Consider the following 26,763-nt stretch of genomic DNA (forward strand, 5'->3'; position numbering starts at 1 on the left):
TGGGCGGACCTGCGCGAGCAGTTTGTGAGCGCGTTCCAGGGCGGCTACAAGCGCCCGGGAACCATGGCGGAGCTGCACACTGTAGTGCAGAAGCCGGGAGAGACGCTGCAGAGCTTCGTCAATCGTTTCTCCAGTCTCTCCTACTCCATCCCGGAGGCGGAGGCCGCCGCCATCGTACACCTTCGCCATCAACGTCCGTGACCCCAAGATGCGCGAGAAGCTAAGCACACATCGGATCCGGACGACGCAGGATTTGTACGCCCTGGCGCACAAGTGTGCCATGGCCGAGCGCCCGAACTTGCAGCTAAGGCTGCTGCGAGCCCGGGAGGAGGATCGCAGAAGAAGGGTTCCCGCAAGCGCAGCGGGAAGCAAGTCCTCGCCGCGGAGTCGGGGGCTGCTGCGAGGCCTGCAAAGAAGGCCTCGCCCAGTGGAGGGTCTGGCGGCAAGCAAGGCGACCCGCCCCGCAGCCCCATCCACGCCAACTCCACCCACGACGCGCAGGATTGCCGCATCCTGCAGGGAATCAAGCAGCGGCGCGAGCAACGCCACGAGGAGCGCCGAGCAGCCGGTGCCTGCTTCAACTGCGACGCCATCGGGCATCTCTCCCGGGATTGCCCGAACGACCCCAGAGCGGGGCCGAAGCCTGCCGGCGGCAACGCAGGAAGGGAGGAGGCCCGGGGGGGACGCGGCCAAGCTCGCGCTGGCAGGGAGCCCCCTCCTCGGGGATGAGATGGGGCTCGTGCTGAGGAGCAGCACGAGTCCGACTGCACTGGCGGCGACGAGCCGGGTTTTCAGGAGCCTCGCGGCATCGCCTGCATCCATGGGGGAGCTTACGCTCTCCCATCCCACGTCGCGGTAAAGCGCCTCACCCGCGACGTGTGCGCGTTGTTGCCGGACGCAGAGCCGCAGCAGCCACTGAGGTGGTCGCATGTGCCGATCACCTCAGTGCCGACGATCACCCAACCTGGCAGCTGGGTTCAGGGGTCATACCCTTCGTGGTTTCACCGATCATCAGCAACATGACGGTGACCAAGGTGCTGGTGGATAACGGAGCGGGGCTGAACCTCCTGTCCGCCAGGTTGATGGAGAAACTCCAGTTGCCGGTAGAGCAGCTGAAGTCCACCGACCTGTTTCGGGGAGTGAACCCCGGGATCGTGCGCCCCCTGGGGCGCATCACGCTGCCTATGACCTTCGGGTCCCGGGAAGCGTTCAGGACCGAGCACATAGTGTTTGACGTGGCGCATACCCCGTTGCCCTACAATAGGATCCTTGGTCGGCCGGAGCTGATCAAGTTCATGGCGGTAACCCATTGCAAGAGCCAGAAGCTCCGGGAGGAGGCCGCCAGGGTGAAGAAGTTGCCCCTCCAAGCCGGCGGCAAGCAGCGCACTGTCAACGTCGGTGCAAACTTTACCGCCAAATAGGAAAGCGCCCTCATCACCTTCCTCCGGGGGAGTGCCGACGTGTTCGCTTGGGAGCCGTCGGATCTCCCCGGAGTCCCTAGGGAGGTGATTGAGCATCGACTCGCAGTGCGTCCAGACGCCCGCCCCGTCAAGTAGAAGATCCGCCGGCAAGCACAGGAGCGGAAGGATTTCATCAAGCAAGAAGTGGACAAGCTCAAGGCTGCAGGGGCTATCAAGAAAGTTATGTACCCCACTTGGTTAGCTAACCCTGTAGTAGTACCCATGGTGGGAAATTAGCTTCGCATGTGTGTAGATTTCACCGATCTAAACCGTGCATGTCTCAAGGATCCTTTTCTTGTACCCTGTATCAATCAAATAGTTGATTCCACCGCTGGTTGTAACTTGCTAAGCTTTCTAGATGCCTTTTCCGGCTACCATCAAATTAAGACGGCGGCCGAAGATGAGGAGAAAACGGCGTTCATCACCCTGGTTGGCTGCTACTATTATACGTGCATGCCTTTCGGGTTGAAGAACGCGGGCTCAACATTCCAGCGCGCGTTGCGCGAGTGTTTGGTGCCCCAGCTAGGCCGGAACGCAGAGGCCTACATGGACGATATCGTCATCAAGTCAAAGCGTGGGGACTCGCTGATTGATGACCTGCGGGAGACGTTTGATAACCTCCGCAGGATCAAACTCAAACTGAACCCTGAGAAGTGCACCTTTGGTGTAGGCTCGGGCCAGCTTCTGGGTTTCTTGGTTTCGCACAGGGGGATACAAGCCAGCCCATGCAAGATAGAAGCTATCGAGAAGATGGAGGCTCCCCGCATGGTGAAGGATGTTCAGCGCCTCAACGGTTGTGTTGCCGCGCTGGGCCGCTTCATCTCGAGGCTGGGTGAGCGCGCCCTGCCTTTCTTCAAAGTCATGAAGAAGAAGGGTCCAGTTGACTGGGCCCCCGAGGCTGAGGCGGCATTCCGGGATCTGAAGCAATACCTGAGGTCGCCGCCCATCCTCGTCGCTCCCAAGCCGGGCGAGCCGCTGCTACTCTACCTGGCAGCGACTGACCAAGTGGTCAGCTCGGTGCTGGTTGCCGAGAGGGAGGAAGATGTTCCGGGGACTGAGGCTGCGGGGCAAGGGGCTGAACGGCCCCCAGCAACCGCCTCGGACCTGGGGACCGCCCCCAAGCCGGCAACTACAGCACCACGCAAGCGGCTTATGCAGCACCCAGTGTACTTCGTCAGCACGGTGCCGCGCGACGCCCGTACAAGGTACCCGCAGGTGCAGAAGCTCCTCTTGGGAATCCTGCTCGCGTCCGCATCACGGTGGTGTCGGGGTTCTGCCTTGAGCGAGCCCTCACTAACCGTGAAGCCACCGGAAGAGTGGCCGAATGTAGGATGGAGCTATCGGAGTTTGATCTGCACTTCACCAACTCCAAGAGCATTAAGAATGCGGCCCTGGCGGACATCGTCGCGGAGTGGACGTCGACGGGTATAGAGGAGGAGGCGTCGGAGTCCAGCCTGCCGGGCAAGCTGGACGAAGGCCACTGGGTCCTCTACTTCGACGGCGCGTTCATCCTCCAGGGAGCCGGCGCCGGGGTCGTCATCGAGTCACTGACGGGAGAACAATTGAGGTTCGCTGTCCAACTCAATTTCCCAAACTCCACCAATAATACGGCAGAGTATGAAGGGCTGCTCGCCGGGTTGCGGGCGGCAATCGCACTGGATATCAAGCGCCTGGTTGTTCGCGGAGACTCCCAGCTCGTGATCAACCAGGTTAAAAAGGACTATGACTGCCCACATATGTCACCGTACGTGGAGGAAATCCGCAAGCTAGAACGAAAGTTCAAGGGTTTGTGATTCGAGCACGTCAAGCGGAAGGACAACTTCACGGCTGACGAGCTGTCCAAGATGGCAGCAGAGCGCCGGAAGCCTCCGGCGGGGGTGTTCTGGCACAGGCAAGCTACACCCTCAGTCGCCATCGAGCCGGTTGCCGGGGAAGCCCCTCCGGCAACCGAAGGAAACCCCGCAACGGCCGGGGTCCATGCTGCTGAAGTAGCGGCATGCATTGGCAGGGAGATCCCTCCCTGAGCGATAGAAATCGCCCGCTACCTGAAGGGGGAGGCTCTCCCGAAAGACGACGTCGCCGCGGAGCGAGTGGCCCGGCAAGCCAAGATGTACGCCCTGGTAGATGAGGACCTCTACCGCAGGCGTGCAAATGGAGTCAAGCTCCTCTACGTTCCCCAAGATGAAGGGCGCGCACTGCTGGAGGAGATACATCGAGGCACATGTTCCGACCATGTGGCCTCCCGGGCGCTGGCCGGCAAGGCATTTCGCCACGGTTTTTATTGGCCCACGGCCCTAGCCGACGCGGAGCAGCTGGTGAAGACGTGTGAGGCCTGCCAGTTCCATGCGAAGAAGAGCAACCAGCCGGCGCAAGCCCTGCAGGTTATCCCGTCCTCGTGGCCATTCGCGATCTGGGGGCTGGACATCGTCGGCAAGCGGCCAAGAGCAGTTGGCGGCTACGAGTACTTGCTCGTGGCCATCGACAAGTTTTCCAAGTGGGTGGAAGTGGAACCGGTACGGAAGGTGACCGCCCAAGCAGCTATCAAGTTCTTCAAGGGCATTCTGTGCCGGTTTGGCGTGCCTAACGGCATCATCACCGACAACGGCACGCAATTCACGAGCACGGTGTTCCAGGCCTACTCCGAGGACATCGGCACCAAGATACACTTCGCGTCCGTTGCTCACCCGAGGAGGAACGGGCAGGCGGAGCGAGCCAACGCGGAAGTACTGCGTGGGCTCAAGACGAGAACCTTTGACAAGCTCAGAGGCCACGGGAAACACTGGGTCTATGAAATCCAGCCCATGCTGTGGTCAATTAGGACCACACCTGGCCGGGCAACGGGCGAAACCCCTTTTGCCCTTGTCTACGGGGCAGAAGCGGTGCTGCCCCTCGAGCTCAAGCACGGATCTCCCCGGGTACGCGCGTACGGCAACTCCAGCCAACATGAGCAAAGGGTTGACAATCTGAACTTCATCAAAGAGCTTCGATGCCGGGCTGCTGTGCGAGCCGCGCGCTACCAGCAGGGACTCCGTCATTATCACGACAGGCGAGTGCGTCCCCAGGGGCTCGAGAACGGAGACCTTGTCCTGCGCTGGATACAAGGAACGAAGGCCGGGAACAAGTTGACTCCGAAATGTTAGGGCCCCTTCCGGGTAGTGCAGGTGACCAGGCCGGGGCTGTCCGGCTGGAAACCGAAGAAGGCTTGCCGGTGCAAAATAGCTGGAATATTGAGCACTTGCGCAAGTTCTACCCGTGAAGCGGCGGAGCCCGACCCTGAGGTGATGCCGCCGATGCATACCTCTTGAACTAGTGTAGCCGGGCAACCCCCGTTTGTGAACCACTGGTTATTGTGAATAAAGATAAGTGTTGTTTCCTGAATGTTTGGTTGCCTCGTTTTATTTGCATGTCCTTTTCACTTCTGTCTCCTGCCCTAGGTGCACAGAAATCTCTTCCCATACTTGGTTGTGAGCAGGGGGCTGCCGGAGCCTCGAAAACGAAAACCCGTTGCCGGATCCCTCCGGCGCGGGGCATGCAGTTGCCAGGCTTCCCGCAACGTGCATCACACACTCGCTGTGTCTGGGAATGAAAGTGCTCACAATCAAGTTTGGTTTCGACCCCTCTATGCCTGGGGGCTGGGAGGCAGGAGCGTTGTCAGTGCTGCTCATACTGTTGCTTTGTGCTTTTCATGAATTTCAAAATTTTTTGCAGCATCTCGGGTTCGATAGGAATCTAATGTACAGGGTAAAGTGGGAATCTTGCGCACTGTAATGCCCGTGGACCGCCCAGGAGTCGCGGCATGTAGCAGCGCCTTGTGGTGTGGAGTGACCGCACCACGAGGGACTCGCCGCACTTTGAGGCCCCTGATTCAGGAGGAAGCCGCCACGTGTGCCACAGCGGCTTGGCATGCGGAGTGGCGAGGACTGTACCGCACTCTAAGGGGTGGGGCACCACGTATGCCGCCTTGACTCGGCGCGCGTGGTGGCAAGCCCCCCCCCCAGCGCCTATAAAAGGGGGCGCCCCGGCCTTGGAACGGCTCAGAGCGGGGCTAAGGAAGAGGCCGCGAAGGCGGGTGGTGCCGCAGAGGCGCGATGGGAGTGCATGCCACCCGCGCCCAGTGCCGGCGGGTGCACTACCATCGCGCCCTTGCCGCATCCCCCACCGAGCCCACTCCGAGGGGCGTCGTAGAGACACGGTGGTGGTGCATCCCACCAGCGCTCGGCGCCGGCGGGTGCCCTGTCGCCGTGTCCTTGCCACACCTCCTCTAGCAAGTGGCTCCGGGGCGAGGGCTGCCGCGGAAGCACTGTGGTGTGCATTCCATCAGCGCTCGGCGCTGACGGGTGCACTGCCGCAGTGCTCCTACCGCATCCCTCCAGAGGGTATCTCTGTAAGGAGCGAGGATTGCCGCGGAGACACTATGGTAGTGCATGCCATCAGCGCTAAGCGTCGACGGGTGCACTGCTGTGGTGTCCCTGCCGCACCCCTCCAGAGGCGAGGGTCGTCGCGAGGACGCTGTGATGGCGCCGGTGCCGGCATCCGCCGCTTGCTACGGCCTACCACAGCATCCCTGCTGCGCCCCTCAGGAAAGTTTTTCCCCAAGCAGCGAGGCCTGCTGCGGGGACGTCATGATGTCCTCGCCACCCGCGGTTGCCGGTGGTGGCGAGGAAGCCACGACGTCCCTGCTGCATCCCTTGGAACAGGTTCTTCCGAAAGGCAGTGGCTCTTCCAAAGGCGAGGGTTGGTGCGGAGACGCGGTGGTAGCATCGTCGGCGGCGCTTGTCGCCGGCGGCGATCCTGCCGCGGTGTTCCCGCCGCATCCCTCAGACATGCTTTATCAAGGGCGATGTACCGGGCGTACACCTCCAGCGAACGTTCTGAGTGCACGACCAAACGACAAGCTAAGTGCTTGAACCCGAACGTTGAACTCTTTGAAAACTAAAACGTAACTGGACGCTGCTTCGCTAAGTGTGGCCCTGAAACCTGCGTGTGGCCGGGGTGTTAAAAGGACGCTTGCGGGGGGAGTGCACTCCCCGTGCGGCTTCCGGGTCCGTCCCGGGAGGGCATGGCTTGGAGTAGTTACCCCGCAAGTGGAGTGGCTCGCCGCCGCTGCTTGACCTCAGGTCGGCATTGCGGGTCCGTCCCGGGTCCCTGGTCTGGTCAAGGGTGAGGCACGTGAGTCCCCGGCAACACGAGGCACAACACACAAGGGCGAAGGGATCCACCCCGCGAGGCAGCCACGGGAACAAGGAACAAAGATTAAGCAGGACTGAAGAGCTTGATTAACTAAGTAGTGAATGATTACATGAACTAATGGAACTGTAATTGTTCAAACGGCACAGAGCGCCACACTTGCAGGACGAAAACAAAAGAAGATAAACAAGAAAGCAGCAAGGGCCGACTGGGAGCTGCGGCAACTTGTTGCGGGCGTCTCCCATCGGGGGCTCCGGGGACGGCTCGGGGTCCGGCTTCCGCTGCATCCGCTCGACCACTTCGTCGACAAACCCACTCACCGCCTGTGTGTCGGTGGGCTCGTCTTCGCTGTCCGACCAGGCGTCCAGCAGCGTCTCTAAGGGAAACTCCGGGTCCCGGAGGTGTACCCTTGGAAGGATCGTCCCGGCAACCTCCTGGGCGCAGTTGTCAACCTCGTTGGCGCCAAACTTGGCGATCCAGACGTCGAGCGCCCCGAGCTTCCCCGCCAAGTCGGAGAAGAACGGGATCAGCGTGGAGACGTCCGTGCCGTCCACCTCCGCTGCCTGCAGCCCGAACCTAGGCTGCAGATCGCGCAGCTCCTGGGCGATCTTGAGCAGCTTCTCGGTCTCCAGCTGCCGCTGCCCGATCAGCGTGCCGTGGTGGAGCCGAGCCTTGGCCACATTGTCTTCGCCGGCCTTGACAAGCTCGGTCTCGAGTCGGACCCTCCTGTCCTTGGCAGAATTGAGCTCTACCTCCTGCCGCACTGCCGCCGTTACCGCGTCTTCCGTAGCCTTGGTCTGCACCTCCAACTTGACGCGCAGGCCTTGGATCTCGCCGCGATAGTTGGCGGTCAGATCGCTCTTCTCGTCGATCCGGGCCTGGGCCGCAGCGAGCACCTCAGCGTGCTCCTTCTTGGTTTCCGCCAGGGTTGTCGCCAGGGAATCCAGGGCACCCTGGAGCTCGGCGCGCAGAGCCTCCAGTCGCCGGTGGAGTTCCTCTTCCGGGACGACCGGTGTAGCAGCCTCCTCCAAGGCTTCCTGCGCAAGGCGCGCTTCCTCCTTAGCGAGGCGCCTCTCTTCCCGCAGCCGGGAGAGCTCTTGCCGCTCCTTTTCCACGGCTTGCCGCAGCTCGCCAAGCTGGCTCTTGGCGATCTCGTGATGCTCCCTCACCTCGTTGAAGGAGGTGACGAAGTCCAGCTGCTGGTCCTTAACAGCGTCAAGAAACCGGTGCCCCCGGTGCCGAAGGTGGCGGCCGATGACGACGAAACCCCCGCTGCCACCGTAGAGCTGGTCAGGGGGTCGACCGCTTGAGCCGAAGCACCCTGGTGCTCCTCCCCGGCGACCTCCCTCTCACCCGCGCTCGGGGACTACGGGGCGGGTGAGGTTGCCCCCCCGACGGGGACAGCCCCCTGCTGAGCGGCAGAAGGATCCGCGCCAGCAGCGTCCGCGGCCGCTGGCGCGTCGCCGGACGCCGCCCCTGTGGCGGCAGCGATTACCGCTGCTGCGGCAGCCGGCGCAACAGGGCTAGGTGCGGGGGCTGCCTCCGGCCCCTCCGCCATTCCCGTAACCTCGACGTCAGCGTCGAGGTCAACCATCGTAGTGACCTCTCTTGGTGCAGGCGAGCTTGGGCCTGCAACAGCGAGAAAGTTAAGGAGCGTGAAGCTAAAGGACTTACCCAGAGATCGACGCGGGGGCTCAGGACGGTTACCATGCGAGGCTGCTAGGCCTGCGGAGGGAACCGCCACCTCCTCCTCCGTCCTGGCAGGGGTCTCCAAGAAGCTTGCTGCGGGCGGAGTGTCGCCTACGAAAAGAGAAGGTACGGTTATGTGATTAACTAACAATCGGAAATACAGGAAAGGAGGCAGGAAGGAGTTATACCTGTTGCCGGCACCACCTCCGTTGGAGCTGGGTCGCTGGAAGGTGCGATGGCGGCGCCACCGGCCCCCATGCCGGTCGGGTCCGCGCGAGCCTTCTTGCCCAGCGCGGCAGGCGGGGAGTCGTCCCTCTCCCTCTTGCTGCCGCTCGCAGACGAATCAGCCTTCAGGGGGTTGCGACGGAGCGCGAAGCCCCGGAAGACTCCCCGAGCAGGCGGGGCCGTGGGTGCTCGTGGGGTTGCCATAGCTCGGGGCACCGCGGGCACCGACGACGAGGCCGCCACGACAACGGGGGCCGTCGCCAGTGTGGCTGCCGCCGCGGCCCCAGCAACTGCTGCTGAGGTAGCCACCGACGGGCCGCTGGCGGTGGCTGCTGGGGCGGTCACCGCCATGGCTCCGGCAACCGCCACAGGTGTGGTCACTGCCGAGGTGCCGGCGGACGCCCCCAGGGCGGCCGCCGCCGCGGAGCCGGTGGGCGCCGCTGAGGGGGTTGCCGCTGCAGCTGCCGAGGAGGTAGCCGCGGCCGCCGCGTGCGCCCTTGATCTTTGCACGATCAGGGGCGCTTCGTCGCAGTCCTCCTCGTTGTCGTCCACAATGATGACTGCCTGGGGCGCAGCAGGCCGGCCCGCCTCGTCGTCCGAAGACCGAAGGGACGGCCAGCTCATCTCTGACTCACCCCTGCTCCCCTCAAGCACCTGCTTCCCGCGAGGCGCCGGCGGGGGAGCGTGCGGGGTCCGAGTGGGGGTATCATCCATCAATCCCCACTCGTTGCAGGGCGGGAAGGAGGCGACGATGTCGTTGAGCGCCGCAACGCCGGCATGGAGGGAGATGACCCCCGGCGAGAACCCTTTAGCAGGAAGGTTCTCGCCGGAAATCCCCTTCACCCACACTTGGAGGGACTCCCGGTCCACGCCGTCGCGATGAAGGTGTGTCCTGTCCCCGGGCCCCGTATACATCCACGTGGGCCGGGAGCGGAATTGGAGTGGGGCGACGCACCGGGTAATGAAGGTGCGCGCCACATCAACGTCGGTGAGCCCTGCCAGCCGCAAAGCCTTGATCTTCTCCACGATGGGGAGGAGATCGGCGTCGCGGTGGTACCGGTCCCGCCAACCGTTGTGGGGTTGCGGCAGCTCGATGGGTGAGAGGATGAACTCCTCGGGGTCTTGCACCCGGACCCAGCACCAGTCGCCCTGCCACTCCTTTTCGATCTTCTTCTCCGACCGGACGATGAACTCGGATTTCATCCGGTCGCGGGCGCGGAACACCACCCTCGACGACATCGCATTCGCGTTGTCGATCCGGGGGTAGAAGTAATGCCGGAACAGTGCCACTGACGGCATTACCCCGACGAATGCTTCGCAAAGAAACTGGAAGGTGGCTAGGAGGTAGAGAGATGTGGGGTGGAGTTGCGCCACCCGCAACTGGTATGACTCCATAAGCGTGTGGAGGAACAGTGAGAATGGCGGCACCAGCCTAGTGAGGATGAAGCGCCCGAACACCCGGAAGTCGTTTTCCTAGTGGTCGGTGCCCGCGGGGAAGATCAGAGTCTCCCCGTGCTCATTGAACCCGGAGGCGACGGCGTGCCGGATCTTGGCCAGCGCCTCGCCGTTGTAGCCGGGCCGATAGAAGGTGAGCGTGGCCCTCATCGCCCGCTTTTTCTGGTCCTTGTCGGCGGCGGCCTTGGCGGCCGCCTCGCTCTTGCCGGCTGTCGGTTTCTTTCCCTTCCTTGTGGTGGGGGGCGCCATGGGGAGCGGAGGCAGGGGCTAGCAGAGCTTTTGGGCGCAAGAGGCGAAGAAGATGGAAGGCGAAGGCTGGGGAGCAAAGTGTTTTCCCCTCTGTGCAACAATAAAAGCTTTATAGCACCCTGCCGTTTCGTAATGGCCGGTTCCGCACCCTATGGGCGTGCTGGGGTAATTGCTAATCAAAGGATAATGCGGAGAGTGGCCTTAACTTCCCTTTTTAAGGGGGAGGTTACGGCGGAAATCACGCGCCCACCACTCCGTCCGTAACGGCGAGGTACTGGGGATGGCGAAGAGACGCCGGCCCGAGGCGAGTCGGGACCCACGCGCCGGTTGGGGCGTAGCCCGGCAACCGACCAGGGAAAAGTTCGCCCGGGAACCGGTGTTGCCGGCCCACGCCCGGGGGCTACTGTCTCACCAGTGGCACCCGGGGTACTACCGTTGCAGGACGCGTGGGTCGCACCGCTAAGTTCCCGGGAGGATCTCACCCCGGGCGGCAACCTATAGGCTGCCCGGCAAGTTACCAGCCCGGAAGGGCTAGCGGGGCTTCGGGGAATATTACCGCCTGGGCACCTCCCGGGAAGGCACTTCCGGGAGGAGGTGTTTCCGAGCGCAGGTTCCCGCCGTGAGGGCGGGGCCAAGCAAGCAGGGCAACAACGCCACGTGGGCGCGCGACGGACGCCCAGTGCGCAGTTGCGCCAGGGCAAGGAGTGAGGCGCACGGCGCATTTAATGAGCCGACAAAAGGGGCGTTATCCGTCTAGTCGGACGAACAGTGGCTGTCCAGTCCTATTTTTTAGGGCCTAGACCCCTAGCCGCAGGGTTGGCGTCCATGCATGCATGCCAGCGCACCAGGGAGGAGCTACCCAAACTGATTGCTCGCCACTTGTAAATCATGCACCGTGGCACCTGTGGTATCCCTTGGCTATAAAAGGAGGACCCCTGCCAACGGTCAAAGGGCTTTTTCCAGTTGGAGCATTCAGCGAACAAGCAGTTCCCCGCAAGTAGTAGCCAAAAGTGGCAAAGAGCACTTAGCCAAAAAGTGACCACCCGAGGGTTTCCCTCGGCAATTTGTAAACCTTCTGTTTCACAGTAATACAAGTTCAGACAAGCAGGACGTAGGGTTTTACACCGCAAGGTGGCCCGAACCTGGGTATAGATTGCGTCCATGTGCCTTCGATAGCGTTCCCGACGCGTTCTCACGTTTTGTATTGGCCCCGCCGGCGATCGCTAGAGCGATCCCCGTAGCCCACTGCCGAACCAAGAAAGGGGGTGCCCATGCACCCCCGGGGCCGGAGCCCCGCGCGGCCACAACCAAAATACCGCAAATGATATATTACCAATGCTCTCTCCAGTACATAATTCATCATGTCAACAGCACCAAAATATATAAAAGCTAATATAGGAAATTCGTCCAAATAACCAAGTGCACCGCTTAGAAGTCTCAATTTCTCGATTATTTGATACCTGATCTTCCACTTGCGGAGATGATTGGTTACTTGGGTGGTTGTCACATCATAACCGACGAGTTGGGTCAAAACTTTTGCTGTTTGTGCAATATGGATCTCTTTGAATCCTTTGTCGGTCTTCACACCTTTCGCTGCTATGTCGGCGAGACATCGCATCATGCATGCTGACATGAGAGGGGACCAAATCATAACCTTCGTAGCCTTCTTTTTTGTAGCACCTACATCCGGAACTTCGTGCTCAATTTCAGCCATCTACACCAAAATAGTTCCATCAATAAAAGACATATTTCAGCAGCAATAATATCATGTTTTGCAGCAATAAAAGACATTCCAGCAGCAAACAAGTAATTCCAGCACTAAAGTAACACATTTCAGCACTAAAAAAGTATTTCCAGCACTAAAGTAACACATTTCAGCACCATATTGTTATATTACAGCAAGTTCCAGCACTAAAGTTACACATTACAACACCAAAAAAGCATATTTCAGCAATAAACAAGTAATTCCAGCACTAAAGTAACACATTACAGCACCAAAAAGCATATTCCAGCAATAAACAAGTAATTCCAGCACCATATTGTTATATTACAGCAAGTTCCAGCACTAAAGTAACACATTACAGCACACAAATGAGTTATTCCAGCACCATATTGTTATAATACAGCAAGTTCCAGCAAGTTGTACAACATGATACATCAAATGAGTGCTGCCCCCCTATTCGCCCACATCGCTTGTGCAAATTCATCCCTCTTTGCTTTCCAAGTTTGATTATCGTAAGCAATGTCGTGGTGCTCTTCATCGATGGGTTCGGGTTCCCATGTCTCCACCGGTGGGAAATATTCATCTTCCCCAAATTGAAGGATCCAATTATGAAGAATGGCACAAACTATTACTACTTTTACTTGGGTCTTGTAAGGATGGAATGGCTTATTGTACACAAACTTCCACCGGTTCTTATACGCGGCAAAAGCTCTTTCAATTGTTATCCTTAAAAAAGAGTGTCTCAAGTTGAACAATTCTTTGTAATTTTCAGGATGATTCCCTGCACCATACTCCTTCAAGTGGTACCTTGTCCTACGATATGGTGGAAGGAAACCCGGTCTCACGGCATACCTGGCATCAACAAGATAGAATTTTCCTACGAAATTCCAACTATTAGGTACATCAAAAGCTATTGAGAAATATGTGGCTGGTAGGTTTAAATTATTACCCGGAGGAAGTGACAACCCATCATCCCTCTGCACGGCATCCGCAAGTATGAGGGCATCATGGGCTGACCCCTCCCAACCAGCAAGTACATAGATAAACTTTAAATCAAAGTCTACCGCAGTCATAACATTTTGGGTAGTACCATCTTTTCTACCCCTAAAGGCGGCCGAGATTTTTGCTAGGACTCCAGCCATGACATGTGTTCCATCAATTGCTTCAATACAATCCTAGTTCATAAATATGTAAGTATGAAGAGCAGAGGGAGGACGAGATAAATATATAGAGTTTTGCAAATAAAAGTAGGTTACCTTGAAGTAAGGATTGAAGCGGGTGTTCTCCTGAATTTTAGGGTGTATATTAGTGGAGGGAGGACGGATCATCTCACCTCACAACTCTCCAACAGCATACAACACAGCCTTAAAATACCTACTTATTACTTCAATAGATCTTCTAAAAATCGATTGAAGAGCTCGAAACCTTGTGTTGTGGCCAACTCTCAGGAGAAACATGGCTACTTGTTCCTCAATGGAAGTATGGATACTATCTTTCAATAATTCTCTCTCCCTAAACAAATTGCATAAGCGAAAAAAGGGAGCTCTTTTCATTCTTAGCTGATTTGAGCAATTTGTGTCGGTAGAATGATAGATATATCTCAAGTTAGATTCCCTAGCTATATCCATATCAATCCTATGACCTAATAACATCGGAGTTTGGTTTCTAGCTCTCCTTGAGATAAAAAATCATGTAAGCTCCCAATGCAGCTGCAAGGCCGGCTGCTTTCATGATTAGTTGATGACGTTTTTTGCCAAATCATCCATCTAAAGAAACCAAAACAAATTATTTTCACACAATGGAATGAAACAAACATGACATAGCAAATATTCATTATCATCCATACAATTGCATAGAATAAAACCCTACTGTCCACATCATTAAAATCTGAACAAATCACTTGTAATCCACACAGATTATTGCAAAGAAACAGAGGGAGATAACACAGCTATTATAATACCTCAGATGCATGCGTGGATGCCGTGCAGAGGGACAGTGAGGACGGCGGGACGGCGTGCGTCGAACGAGGCGAGGACCCGTTGCGGCGACGGGATTTGGGGGTGGGAGGAGTGGCGGCTGGGTCGGGTGGGGAGGCGCAGGTGGTGGAAAGGAATTCGAGGATGGAGGGGTGCGCGAGGTGTCCTAGCGCGGGGCTGAGCGAGATATTTTTTTGGGTTCAACTCAGCCAGGCTCACATGCGAAGCTCGTTTTCTGCTTCACAACCGGCCCAGGCTGAGGGCTCTTTTTTGTATTAGGTGGGCTTAGCCCTGCGTGGCCACCCGACCTAACAAACACGCTCTCAGGTGGTAAAAGTGGGACGAGGAGAGATTTTCTGGGTTTGCTCAGTCCACCAAACACACCCTAAGTGGAGGGGAAGTTGCTCTTGTTCTGTGGAACAGCATCAAGATGTCCACTCCTATGATCATGCATATACCTGCTGACAACACTTACAGCATATGTAATGTCTGGTCTTGTATGGCACAGATATAGAAGTTGACCAACCAGTTGTTGATATATTTCTCGGTCAACAGGCTCACCTAGCTGAGCAGCCAATTTATGATTTTGCTCAATTGGAGTTGGAGTTGTCCGACATCCAAGCATTCCCATACCACTCAGAAGATCTAAAGTATACTTTCTGTAAGACAAAGCAATTCCCTTCTTTGACCTGGCAACTTCTATACCAAGAAAGTATTTTAGCCGACCAAGATCTTTAACTTCAAATGCCTCACCTAGACATTTCTTTAATCTTGCTATCTCCTGCTCATTATCTCCTGTAATTATGATATCATCAACATAGACAGCAAGGGCAATGATATATTGTTCGGAGTGCTTATAAAACACTGTGTGATCACCATTACATTGTCCATACCCCATGCTGCATACAGCCTTTCTAAACCTGTCGAACCAGGCCCTCGGTGATTGCTTTAAACCGTAGAGGGATTTCTTCAGCCGACATACCTTTCCTGCAACCCAGGTGGGATCTCCATGTACACCTCCTCTTGTAAGTCACCATGTAGGAAGGCATTCTTAACATCAAGTTGATGTAGTGGCCAACCAAAATTAGTAGCACAAGATATTAGAATCCTCACAGTATTCATTTTTGCCACCGGTGCTAATGTCTCATCATAATCAATGCCATAAGTTTGACTATACCCTCTGGTCACTAGTCTAGCCTTGTATCCTTCAATTTTTCATTCAGGATTCTGCTTTACCGTATAGATCCACTTACAACTAACTGCCTTCTTTCCCTTTGGAAGATATGCTAGCTCCCAGGTTTTATTCTTCCTTAGAGCCTCTAATTCCTCCATGATGGCTTCCCTCCATCTTGGGTCTTGTTTTGCTTCTTTCCAGTCTTTTGGTATTGTAGCAATTTGAGGTGATGCAACAAAAGCTTTATATGATGAAGACAACGCTTCATATGAAACATAGTTACTTATGTCATGCTTAGTCCTTGTTTTTCTTTCCTCAAGGCAACCGGCAAGTCCATGCTAGTACTTGTGTCATCTGAAGTTTGGCCTCCTCCAAATGAGATCTCGGGCTCTTGATTTTTTTCATGCTGCTCCCCCTTGAAGCTGATTTCCTTCTCCTTGCTCCCCTGCACCTGTTCTTCCATAGACCTTTTCCTTCTTGTGTACACTTGGAGGTTATTCTCTTGATTCGGTCTTGGCCATCTCTCGGCATTTGGTAATTCAATTTCCTCAACATCTACTGGTATGGATCCCACTATTGGCATTCTTTGTTGTTCTTCTTCCCTAGCATTGGATGTATTCTCCCCCTCTTGACAATCCTCTATGCACTTGGGAGGGTCAAGATCTTCAAATAAGGCACTGAGATCTGTCTTCTCCCCATAAAAGGCTCGGCCTCTCGGAAGGTAACATCCATGCTTACAAATCTTCGCTGTTCAGCGGGACTCCAACATTTGTAACCTCTTTGTCCTGCGGGGTAACCAATGAAGATACATTTAAGTGCTCTTGGATCCAGTTTTCCAACTGATGGTCTATGATTTCTAACAAAACAAGTGCATCCAAATAACTTTGGGGGAACCAGGAATATGTTTTCCCCTAGTAGCATCTCACACGGAGACTTCATGCCAATCACCCTTGAAGGCATACGGTTGATCAGGTATGTTGCAGTCATTACAGCTTCGCTCCATAAAAACTTGGGAACATTCATGGTGTACATGAGTGACCGAGCCACTAACAGAATGTGTCGATTCTTCCTTTCTGCAACTTCATTCTGTGGGGGGGTATAAGGTCAAGAGGTCTAATGTTGTATACCTTGAGATGACAAGAAGCCACGAATTGATGGTTCACATATTCAGCATCATTATCAGTGCTTATCATCTGTACCTGCACGCTAAATTGTTTTTTCACAAAGGCATAAAAATCCTGAAAACATTTAAACACCTCATCCGTCATACGAGTGTGGCAGGCAATGAATGTCACAAAATATTTCATACCACTGACAGGGACAACAAGACATGTCCACACATCTGAATGAATCAACATAAACGGGGATATACTTCTAAGCCCCTTACTCGCATAGGAAGTTTTCGTCTGTTCTGCATACGCACATGCATCACACTTGAGTTTTCTCTTGTCCACCCCACACATTACACCAGGAAACACCTCATACATCTTATCAAAAGCCATATTCCCCATCCGACAGTGATGGATCATTGACGTTGTTTCCTTTTCACCTAGTATTGCAGCTAGTACTAAACTTGCGCTAGTGCTGGGCATCTCACGGTCCATATACCACAATCCTTTACGCCCGGTTCCTGACCGAAGCTTCCTTCCAATCATCATCTCCTGAATCAAACACATCTTCTTATCAAGAATTATTCGACAATCTAGTTGATCAATCAAAGCACTCAAAGACACCAAATTTACAGGGAAGGCTGGAACATGTAAAACCGATGATAACTTAATGACAGGAGTGCACTGAACAGTTCCAAGTCCCTTTATAGGTTGAGAGGTGCCATCAGCGATTTGAATTGTTTCATTGTGTGTAGGTGGATGCTGAATGTATGATTCAAACTCCTTTGAGTTACCCGTGACATGTTTGGATGCTCCAGAATCAAGTATCCAATCTGGGCATGATTTGTGTGTGAATATGGATGCATTTGCAACATTACCTTCATCCATGTAGGCAAAGTGAGTGAAGTTCCCAAAGTTGTTGTCCTCGTTTTTCCTCTTTGACTCCCCTTGAGAAGCACTTGATGTTCCTTCTTCTGGAGCTGCAAGATTTGCTTTAGAACACCAACATGGACGAAGCCACTAGAATAGCCCCTGCCTCTGCCTCTATAGGATCCACCTCTGCTAGGGCCTTTCCCCCTTCCACGCATTTCTCTGCGTGGTTATGGACAATAGTGACTTAGGTGGCCTATCTGTCCACAATTATAACACTCCCTTGTCTCCTTACGTTCTGCTGCAATGAAGGCTGAACGGGACGGAGTTGCTTCTCCATCCTTCTTTAACTTCAACCTTACCTCCTCCTGGGCCATCACTGGGAGTGCTGGTTGGTGGAACAATCCAGCACACCTTCCTTCAAACTCAGAATTGAGCCCCTTCAAAAACTTCATTACTCTCCTTCGATCTATCCATTTCTTAGCAGCAGCAACACACTCTGAATGTGACAACTCTAGAGGATCATAGTGATCCAAATCAGCCCACAAGTATTGTATTTCTGCCACATACTCGATCACTGACTTATCCCCCTACTTCAACTCATTTATTCTATCTTCAATTTGTGCCATAAGCATCACATTCCCTTTCCCAGAATACATTGTTTCTAATGTTTTCCATACCTCCTCTCAGATATCCACCAATGAGTACCCCATGGCCGCCACCTCTTCCATTTCCACCATCAGCAACCTGTGCTCTGATACCATGAAGTGACGGCTGGGAGGTGTGGAACTCTCTCTCTCTATTAGTTAGGGCTCCCAGAAAGGAGCCAACAGTTATACACTAAGTTAGGGTTCGCAGAAATGGGCCTCTTGGGCCAAGGCAGCCACATGGGCCAGGAAAACACACACACACACACACACACACACACAGGTTACAGCCAACAGGTTACATCATCAGTACAAGGAGAACTGAAGAAAAAAGTAGATTTTCATGCTTGTAAGATGTATGTGTTGACCCCAAAATAGAACAGGATTCTCAGCATTACATATTATTATGCAAATGAAACACATGGTTGTAATACATCTCTATAAGTAGCATGTGACCAGAAAACAAAGCTTCAACTACAGAAAAAATCCTCTTTGTATTTCTAATATCTACCAAATATTGTTCAGCCTGACAGAACAGGTCTCAGAAATATTTGCAAGTTCCAACTTACACAAGCACTAAGTTACAGTAGGATGCCTTTGCAACACAAATTCAAGCATCAGAGAACATACCTACATCAGTTCCGGCGTCCCTAGGATGGCCTCTTCAACATGCCACCTCACCAATACCATATCTACCAACTCATTTTGCATTTTTGCTTCCTCTGAACAGACAATATATATGATTATGATACAGTGGGTGGACCAAATTTCTGTACTTCTATTGGAATATAGTCTCTTTGGACATGTGGTATCCTTATGCACAGTAGCACATTAGAACCCAGTCCATCCAGCTGGTTGGTAAGGTGCATCTTTCTTTACTTCAGCCTTCAGAGTATTCGGAGACTGGGACGCATTCCCCAAATTTGACATCTCAGAAGGTACAGCCTTAAAGCTATCTTGACCAAAGGCAAAGGGGTCAGCACCAGGGTTTGTTTTCGACTGTCCCAGCGAGCTGACTTTGTTACTGTTTGATGCCCTCAGGGTTCGGACCGACCTCGGGTGGGCACTCTTCATAGCCGCTTGAGCTTTAGGCTCTTCAGGAAAAGCTGACCATGGCTTCGGATCTGGGCTCGGTGTCCCTGGACTTGATGTAAATAGGCCTTGCCGGAGCTCTGGTGGGGTTCCTGCAATCTTCTCCCTTGGCTGTGAAAAGCAATGCATCAGCTCCCTAACATATATAAAAAAAGAGAAATGCTGCTAATGATTCATAATCTTTGCAGCAAGGGTTGATTAGCTATGACTATGTACTAGGAAAACTGGATTAGATAGCAACCATACAGACTTGGCCAAGGTGGCCAGTTCCACTTCTGTATTTTTGTTAAATTTTTGCCCTTTGCTAAGTTAACCGGGCCAGGAAATGAAAAGCTGAACCTTGAATGTTATCGACTACAGTGAGAAGCTTAGTTAGGGATGTAGGAGAAATCATACCGGAGTGTCAAGGCTTGCAGTTTGTGGGGAGACTACCCCCTTCGAGTTTTCTTTGAACTCCTTAACTGGCAGTGTTGCAGAAGCTGTGGCTAGGGCTTGTTTAAGTTCTTGTATCTCTCGCCTCTGAGAGGAGCAAATGGCTGATAATTTATCAAACTTCAGTGAAATCTCTTCCTTCTCCAAGTTTGCTATCTTCAATTGCTCCTTGAGTAAAGTTACTTCAGTCTCCAGCTGATGTTCTTTCAATTTACTTGGCGTATTTAAACAACTGGCATTGTAAGGCGAGCTTGCTTTAACAATATCGAAGTCAGCCACAAAGGAGTTAGAAGTGTCAGTCTGTGCACTGGTTTTACCGTCTGTTTTCGTGATTTTGGTTTTCTCTAGACCATATTCGGAACCATTCGGAGAAAACCTAATTTCAAAATCCCCAGGAGAACTGTCAACAGATGCAGAGAGAGATTGTCTGTATGTACTACGTGGTGTGTTCTGGTTCTTTGCATGCGGTTGCTTTGATGTGGCTTCATGTATGGGCTCTTGACTAGGAGCAGATCCCTTGTCATCCGTAAATGCTAGTTCTTGTGCATGCTGAGTCGACCAAAATGCACCCACAGAACCCTTATTCTCTGCAACTTTTAAAGGCCCTTGTGACCTCAAACTGGAAGGATCTTTGGAGGGTGTATTCTTCATGCTGTCTGTTGACGGTGAAGGGGAGCTCTCCTGGGGCAGCCGACTCAGTGCTGAAAAATACATAGTGATTATCAATCAAACATAGCAGATCAAATTATCATAAAAAGAAAAACCACTGAGACCTAGAACAAATAGATGAGCGACTACTATAAAAAGATGGTGTTTCCTTGGCATCCTTGCAGCTTTCACATTGCAGCATTTCTTACTTTTTCTCTAGATACACCTAAGAAGTAACAAAAACACAAGAAACCATGCTTACAGCAGTGGCTTCAATTCTTCAAAAGGACAAGATCGTAGAAGCCAAACCTTCATCATCAGTAATATTTAATTCAAATGCTGATCCAGACGGGGATCCGACAGGCAAATCCTTTTGCAGCTCCAGAGGAAGTAATTCATTAACACGAAACCATACCTACAACAGTGCATGCATCAATATTAAAATAGAACGCCTTAAACTTTCAGTCATTTGCACTAATTAAGACCAACCTAAATTCACGGAAGTGAAACTTTCAGTCATTTGCACTAATTAAGACCAACCTAAATTCACGGAAGTGAAACTTTCAGTCATCTGCACTAATTAAGACCAACCAAAATTCATGGAAGTGAGTGACCAATCAAGCAAAGCCCTTGCCTGTGTAATGTCCGGTCTGGCATCTGGAGATGACTGAAGCATCTCTTCAATCAGATTTGTAATGGAAGAACTGTACTTCGGTAATTCCGGGATACGATAGTTCCCATTGAGTATCTGGAGCTTTGATTCGCCATCAAAAGCTGACTTTAAGTAGCAGATTCTATATAAGAGACATCCAAGAGCCTGAAAAGATCACTAGCTTAGCTTACGCAGTTATTAAGAATTAATTAGATACAACAAAGTACCACCAACTCAATAGAAAGGCAGGCAATAAGGGAACTGATTTTTTTGGTGTAATGACTGCAGGGGTAGCTTACCCATATATCTACTTTCTCACTAATAATTTGCCTCATGTACAAGTCCCACATCTGCAATCAGTAAACAAGCTTACAGTAAGTAAATACGTCAAAGACTTGAGAAAGAGCTCAAAATAGGTATATTCGATTTAAACCTCAGGAGCTCTATATGCAGGAGTGGTATGCTTTCTGATAATATCTTCTTCAATGCCCCTCTCATCTGGTTTATCAAAGCACTTATGGTTTGTTGAGACACTACCAAAATCACATAATTTCCATGCACCGTCAGCACCAAGAAGTAAATTTTCAGCCTTTAGGTCCCTGCACAAAAAGAATACATCCAACGCAATGCATCTGAAATGAAAATCGACCTAGCAATTTCTTGAGGGTTCAGACTGGCAACAGTAAAATAAGGAAATTTAACAATGACCCAATGCAAGCTAGAAGAAGCAAAGTAATCAAGACTGACTAGAAAAGCTGTATCTAAGGAACATCTCGGAACAACAAGGTCCGTGCGTCCATATCTAGTTTTTCAGGCTTTGCAGCATAAAGCACTACGATATTATTGGTACAGATGTCATGCTCTGCTCAAGATGACTAGCACATCCTTTTTCATTGTTTGTCAGATGACTAGACTCATGCGATCTAACAAAGCAGGAGGTTCGTGAAAATGATCATTAAAAAGGCACCAACAAGCATGCAAGATAAGGAGCTGCTTGCTGTACACATTTCACAGAGTAATTCCATAGGTCAGAATATGAAATGCAGACCTGTGAGCAATAGGTGGTGTCTGGCAGTGCATGGCAAAGACAGCATTACAAACATCTCGGAAGATTAGAACAACCTGCTCCTCGTCAAAGAACCCTGCACCTCTACTCTCCAAGGTGGAAACCAGTGATCTCTCGCAAAACTCCATCAACAACAGCGCCTCCCTCGCACGGCCCATATCCAGTATCGCGTGTGCAACGAGCGTGACCACATTGGGGTGCCCCTTGAGTGACCTCATCACCGTGATCTCCTTCTGGACCAGGTCCAGGGACTCCCTGTCCTGGACAATGACATGCTTGAGCGCATACTGCCTTGCCGGGTTCATAAGGTCCCTGGCAAGGTACACGAACGAGAACCCTCCCTCAGCGATGGCTTCCCGGACATGGACCTTTACATTGCCAACATCGATGGTTCGGCCCTCGAGGCCGCCAGAAGGCCCAGAATGCTCTTTGGGCATTAGCTGTCTGAACGGTCTCCACATGATTTAATTACTGATCCCCACAAGTCACAATAGCAATCTCCTATGTGATCTATCCCCACTTAGCAAAGGTTTATGCTTCACGGCTACGCATCAACAAGATCCATACATCCATCCGAGCAGGACCAAGCATGAAACAAGAAAACAACAATCGGTAATGGGCTTGTCGCAAGCAGCGTGATTATCCTTCAGATACCGCAACAATCAAACATCCTTATCTTTCAAAAGATCAACAAATCTGGCTGTGTACCAAGAAGAAACAATGAAGCTAGCCAAGCTAGGTAACTGCCCAGCGCCCTGTGCCACCAAACACCAAACACCTTATCTCCAATGGCCAGCCGACATGACAAAGCAACAACGGAAGAAGAGATCTCGAGAGACCCTGTGGGCAGCGTAGTTATACCCACGCAACCAACCGGTTCAACCAAAGAAAGGAGCAGCCCGGGATCAAGAACGGATCACGTGCGGCCAAGAACATACAAACCCCGGCCCCGCCTCCCTCGGAGGAGCAGGAAGGAACCTGTCTTTCCGTAGGATCCGGGATTCAGCCGGCCTCTGCCTCTCGATCCAGAGGCTCCGGGGTCGAGGGGTTCTTTGCGGCAGAGGATTTGTCGTAGGGGTTTGCAATTGCAGCGTGAGCCGTGACGGGGAGCGAGAGCAGGAGGAGGAAGAAAGGGAGCGAGAGAGGAAAGATTTGTTTGTTACGGCAAGTCTCTCACTTCCGTCGCAAGGGAAGGGAGGAGGACGACGCGTGGGAGACGGGAGACCGTTTCGCTCCCACGTTCCGCGTTAACATACATCACTCTCTCGGGCAATACTCGCTTGTTCTGTTCTGTGTTTGCTACCAACTCCAGTCATAGTCTTCTTCTTTTCTTTTCTTTTCTTTTCTTTATCTTCTTGAAATTGAAATCAGGTCTTTTTTGAATTTTAACAGAACACTTCAGTCTTCATAAGGTAGGAAGAATTTTCTGTCAATCAAAAAAGGCTTAGCTTTGGACTTGAATGGTCCTCACCATGATCTGCTTACATTTCTCACGGCAATTGCAATTGTCAGCCTTTAGAAACGTCGTTGCGGTATGTGTCTCGCTAACAAATCTTTGGTTTGCTAGGAGTATATAATATTTTTTGTGTTGGGAGACTTTGTTTCACAATACCTTGTAACAATTTTCACTTTGTTTGTTCATGTATTGTTTTTTTCAATTCTGTTATTTAACTGGTTTAGAAAATGTTTATTGGTGCACTATATTATTTAAGGTTAACTCTCATTCATAGGTAGATAATATATTTGATATGGCATACTCCTCATATTAAACTTTACCAATTATTTTTCACCATGATCGATGTAGCAAAAAAATGGACTATGCATGTATGTCACTATCCCTATGGTCTACTCCATCAAAGTCATGAGGGATGAAGTAGATCAATGTTGCATGTATCATTTTGATCTTGGTATCTCTTCCCCGTTCAAGTGAAATTGGCACATATATGTACGGCGAAATATCCGGTGAAAACCACCTCTACGGTGCAAACTATGAAAACTCCATCGAAAAAAGTTCAAAAAATTCTCAAAAAAAGTACATGTGTTAGAAAAATGATGTTTTATATATGTGTACAATTTCAAGTACAAACTCAATTGTGTTTGATAGCAGCAAAAAAACAAATTCTGCATGAATAGCGATCTTTCAGTGTTTGACACTATTCGTTGTAAATTTCTCTTTTTAATTCCTTCCAAATGTTTTGATTTTGAACTTGAAATTTTATAGGTTTGTAGAACATCACACTCCCAGCATATGGTATTTTTTAGAATTTTTTAAAAAACTTTTGAACATGGTTTTTACGAAGTTTGCACGGTTTGCACCAAATGAGAGTTTTCATCGGATACACCGCCTGTATGTAAGGCCCATCTCCATCGAACTCACAATTCCTCCATTATCTAAAAAAAAAGTGATTGGCCAAAAAATAATAGATCAAAGTCACAGGGAATGAATTTGTTTTCTAGCATTTATACTTACATATATCTCAATACGTATGCATCGATGTACTTGACCAAAACCAAGGATTCAATAACTTCATAGGAATGGACAATTTTCGCATGAATTTGGAAAGGTCACGTTTGCTCTAAATAGACCACAATCTCTTCATAAAACTCAGATAACCTTTATTAATTAACAATAATGCTCTCCCTGTCTAAAATGTAAGGCCAATGTGTTACTAAGATTTATCTCAATATATGAACTACGTCATACAAATTTACATTGTTAAATTATTAGAAGACACCTTTTAATAGTATTGATTTTGGCTAAAAGATTTTAAATGATACGATTTCTTTTAATCATTTTTAAAAATAATACGCGTTTTAAAAAAAATTCAAAAATAATACGGCCTCTGGCTGGGCCAAGCCGATTAGGTTCTTTCGGCCATGACCAGGCCGACTGGATGCCTGCCACCCCGGCCCCTGGCCTGTCGGGCTTCAATCGGCTTTGCCCAGGCCGAAAAGTGGCAGTCGACAGTATTATTTTTCTAGGGCGCCATGGGTGTTCCTGAGGTGGAGCCAAGACACGGCCATTGGTAGCGTGGCCCTACGCACACGCGAAACAGCTCCGCGTGCCCGCGCCTGGAGATGCCAGAGCGAGCTGAATAGGAGCATGCAGAGCACGACATTGATTCAACTCACTCGTCAATTCTGGTGAGCGTAGGGAGCCAAAAACTGAATTGAGCTCGCTGTCAGAGGAGAAAAAGGGTGACCAGATTACGAGCAGAAGCAGCCACAAAGACGGAACCGTACTCGACTGTACTAAGAAATCCCCAATTCGTGCCTACCAAAATTCAACGAACTGGAGGGGGGAGGAGACAAACCAATCAACGAAGACGGAACCAACTCCCGGCAAGCAACAGAATTAAAACGGGCCTTTAGTTCTTCAGACGAACCAATCAACGGAAAAGCAGGAATTTTAATGGCATTGGGACCGGGAGGAGGATGGCAGGCGGATGGATCACTCAGCTCGCCGGGCTTGGTTGCTTCAACGAAAAAGCAGTTAAGTTAGGGAGACGGGACGGGAAGACGTCGGCGGGCTGGGTGAAGACGACTGCCACTTTTCGGCCTGGGCGAAGCCGATTGAAGCCCGACAGGCCTAGGGCCTGAGCAGTCGGCCCCCATTCGGCCTGGCCCAGGCCGACAGGGCCTTATCAGCTTTGGCTAGGCCGACTGGGCCTAATAGGTCTAGGCAAAACCGAGGCCGTATTATTTTTGAATTTTTTTTAAAACGCGTATTATTTTTAAAAATGATTAAAAAATCGTATTATTTAAAAAAAATAACTTGATTTTGTATCAGATAATACACACGTGTAATTGGACTGGTTATAGTCTACTACTATTCCCTCCGTTCCTAAATTCTTGTCGTTGTTTTAGTTCAAATTTGTACTGAAACAGCGTCAAGAAGTTAGGGCATGTACAATGGTTGATAAGACTGTCTTATCTTAGGCATTCCCCGTCAATTAGAAAAGACAACAAAACATGTTATACAATGGGTTATCTCTTAGTGTTCTATCTTAGAATTAATGTTTAGATGAATAAAATTAACTAAATAAATGCTAAAAAAAGGTGAAATCTGGTACAATGGTAAATTTTTCTTATCTTTGCCTTATCATTCTTGTGAAGAAATCATCTCTTAATTAAGAGAAGTCTTGTGTCTTTTCTTCGTTTCTCTCTCTTCCACGTCAGATTTTATCCTATGTGGCATCGCTAAGAGAAAGCTGACGTCACCCCATTGTACACGCCCTTAGGAACTTAGGATGAGGTACTATATCTATACCTATATAAAAACTACGGACCGTTCCCTTCACCAAAAAATTTCGTCGCCTGTCAAACTTTTCTTCCCTCGCCCCACGCTCTCCTCGCCCGATCCCACGCCCCAGGCCCAGCACCCCGCAGGCCCAGCAGGGCCCGAAGGAAGAGATGAATCGGGCCCAGCACCCCGCAGGCCCAGCAGTGCCCGAAGGAAGAGATCGATCGGAAGAGATATCACGCTCGCCTCGCGAACTGCCATATCACGCTCGCCTCGCCTACCAGGTTCTTCTGATCGATCAGAATTGCCATATCGATAGATCAGGCAGGAACTGCCATATGCAATAATCACGTAACTGAATCCAATACGGAAGCGGCCATGAGCGGATGCGCGCATGTATACATAGCCCGTATCAGTTTAGCTACCGCCCAAAATACCCCAGGAAGAGATCGATTAGGCACTTTCCTTCCCTCGCCCCACGCTCGCCTCGCCCACCCCAGGAAGAGATATCCATCATCTGCTTTCCAGCAACGATCCACGCCCCCAGTCCCCACGTCTCACCAATCAATCCATCTCCAACCATAAGGTATGATCCTTTTTTCGCTGCAAGTTTTTTACAGTTAAGATGATAGCGGCAAACCAGATTTTGGCAGCTTAGATCTTGAAACTACCAACAAACATGGAAGAAAAAAAACATATTTAGTGCTTGTGTACCTCCCAGTTAGCCCAGCGCTCCATCAATTGAGTTCTTTTAAGGATTTGCTCGGCTCTCCGAAGAAGATAACATGGATTACTGCCAATCATCATTATATATTCACCTGTGTCATGCATGGAATTCAAACTATAGAGTAGAGGTTCGTAAAGGT

The 26,763-nt window shown here is 51.4% G+C and overlaps 1 protein-coding gene across 6 annotated transcripts; it reads right to left on the reverse strand.

The window, feature by feature from the left end:
* Window positions 1-11,578: 11,578 nt before the first annotated feature.
* On the reverse strand, window positions 11,579-22,869 carry LOC100825150 (AP2-associated protein kinase 1). 6 transcript variants are annotated; one of them, XR_002966217.1, is made up of 10 exons: window positions 21,637-22,869; window positions 21,022-21,187; window positions 20,888-20,938; window positions 20,571-20,753; window positions 20,246-20,351; window positions 19,253-19,989; window positions 18,395-18,967; window positions 13,245-13,352; window positions 12,938-13,163; window positions 12,281-12,840 (listed from the first exon to the last, which is right to left on the reverse strand). XR_002966217.1 is itself a non-coding variant. In XM_010239695.3 (7 exons), the coding sequence occupies exons 1-7, from the start codon at window positions 22,113-22,115 to the stop codon at window positions 18,596-18,598; spliced, it is 2,094 nt and encodes a 697-aa protein (XP_010237997.1). In that variant the 5' UTR covers window positions 22,116-22,869; the 3' UTR covers window positions 18,128-18,595. The 6 variants fall into 6 exon arrangements, 1 of the variants encoding a protein (XP_010237997.1); XR_002966214.1 differs by having other exon boundaries at window positions 12,281-12,865; XR_002966215.1 differs by lacking the exon at window positions 13,245-13,352 and having other exon boundaries at window positions 12,281-12,865.
* Between the last annotated feature and the right edge of the window lie 3,894 nt (window positions 22,870-26,763).

The sequence above is a fragment of the Brachypodium distachyon genome, chromosome 4 (assembly GCF_000005505.3).
Source record: "Brachypodium distachyon strain Bd21 chromosome 4, Brachypodium_distachyon_v3.0, whole genome shotgun sequence".
Classification (NCBI taxonomy): domain Eukaryota; kingdom Viridiplantae; phylum Streptophyta; class Magnoliopsida; order Poales; family Poaceae; genus Brachypodium; species Brachypodium distachyon.

Bases quoted from the DNA above. Each gene is read 5' to 3' on its own strand.
- LOC100825150 (XM_010239695.3), bottom strand. From the start codon at position 22,115: ATGTGGAGACCGTTCAGACAGCTAATGCCCAAAGAGCATTCTGGGCCT. The intron at 21,188-21,636 runs GTCTGCATTTCA...CTTTTTGTGCAG, and splicing joins ACACCACCTATTGCTCACAG to GGACCTAAAGGCTGAAAATT. The intron at 19,990-20,245 runs GTTTGGCTTCTA...TGTATTTTTCAG, and splicing joins AAATATTACTGATGATGAAG to CACTGAGTCGGCTGCCCCAG.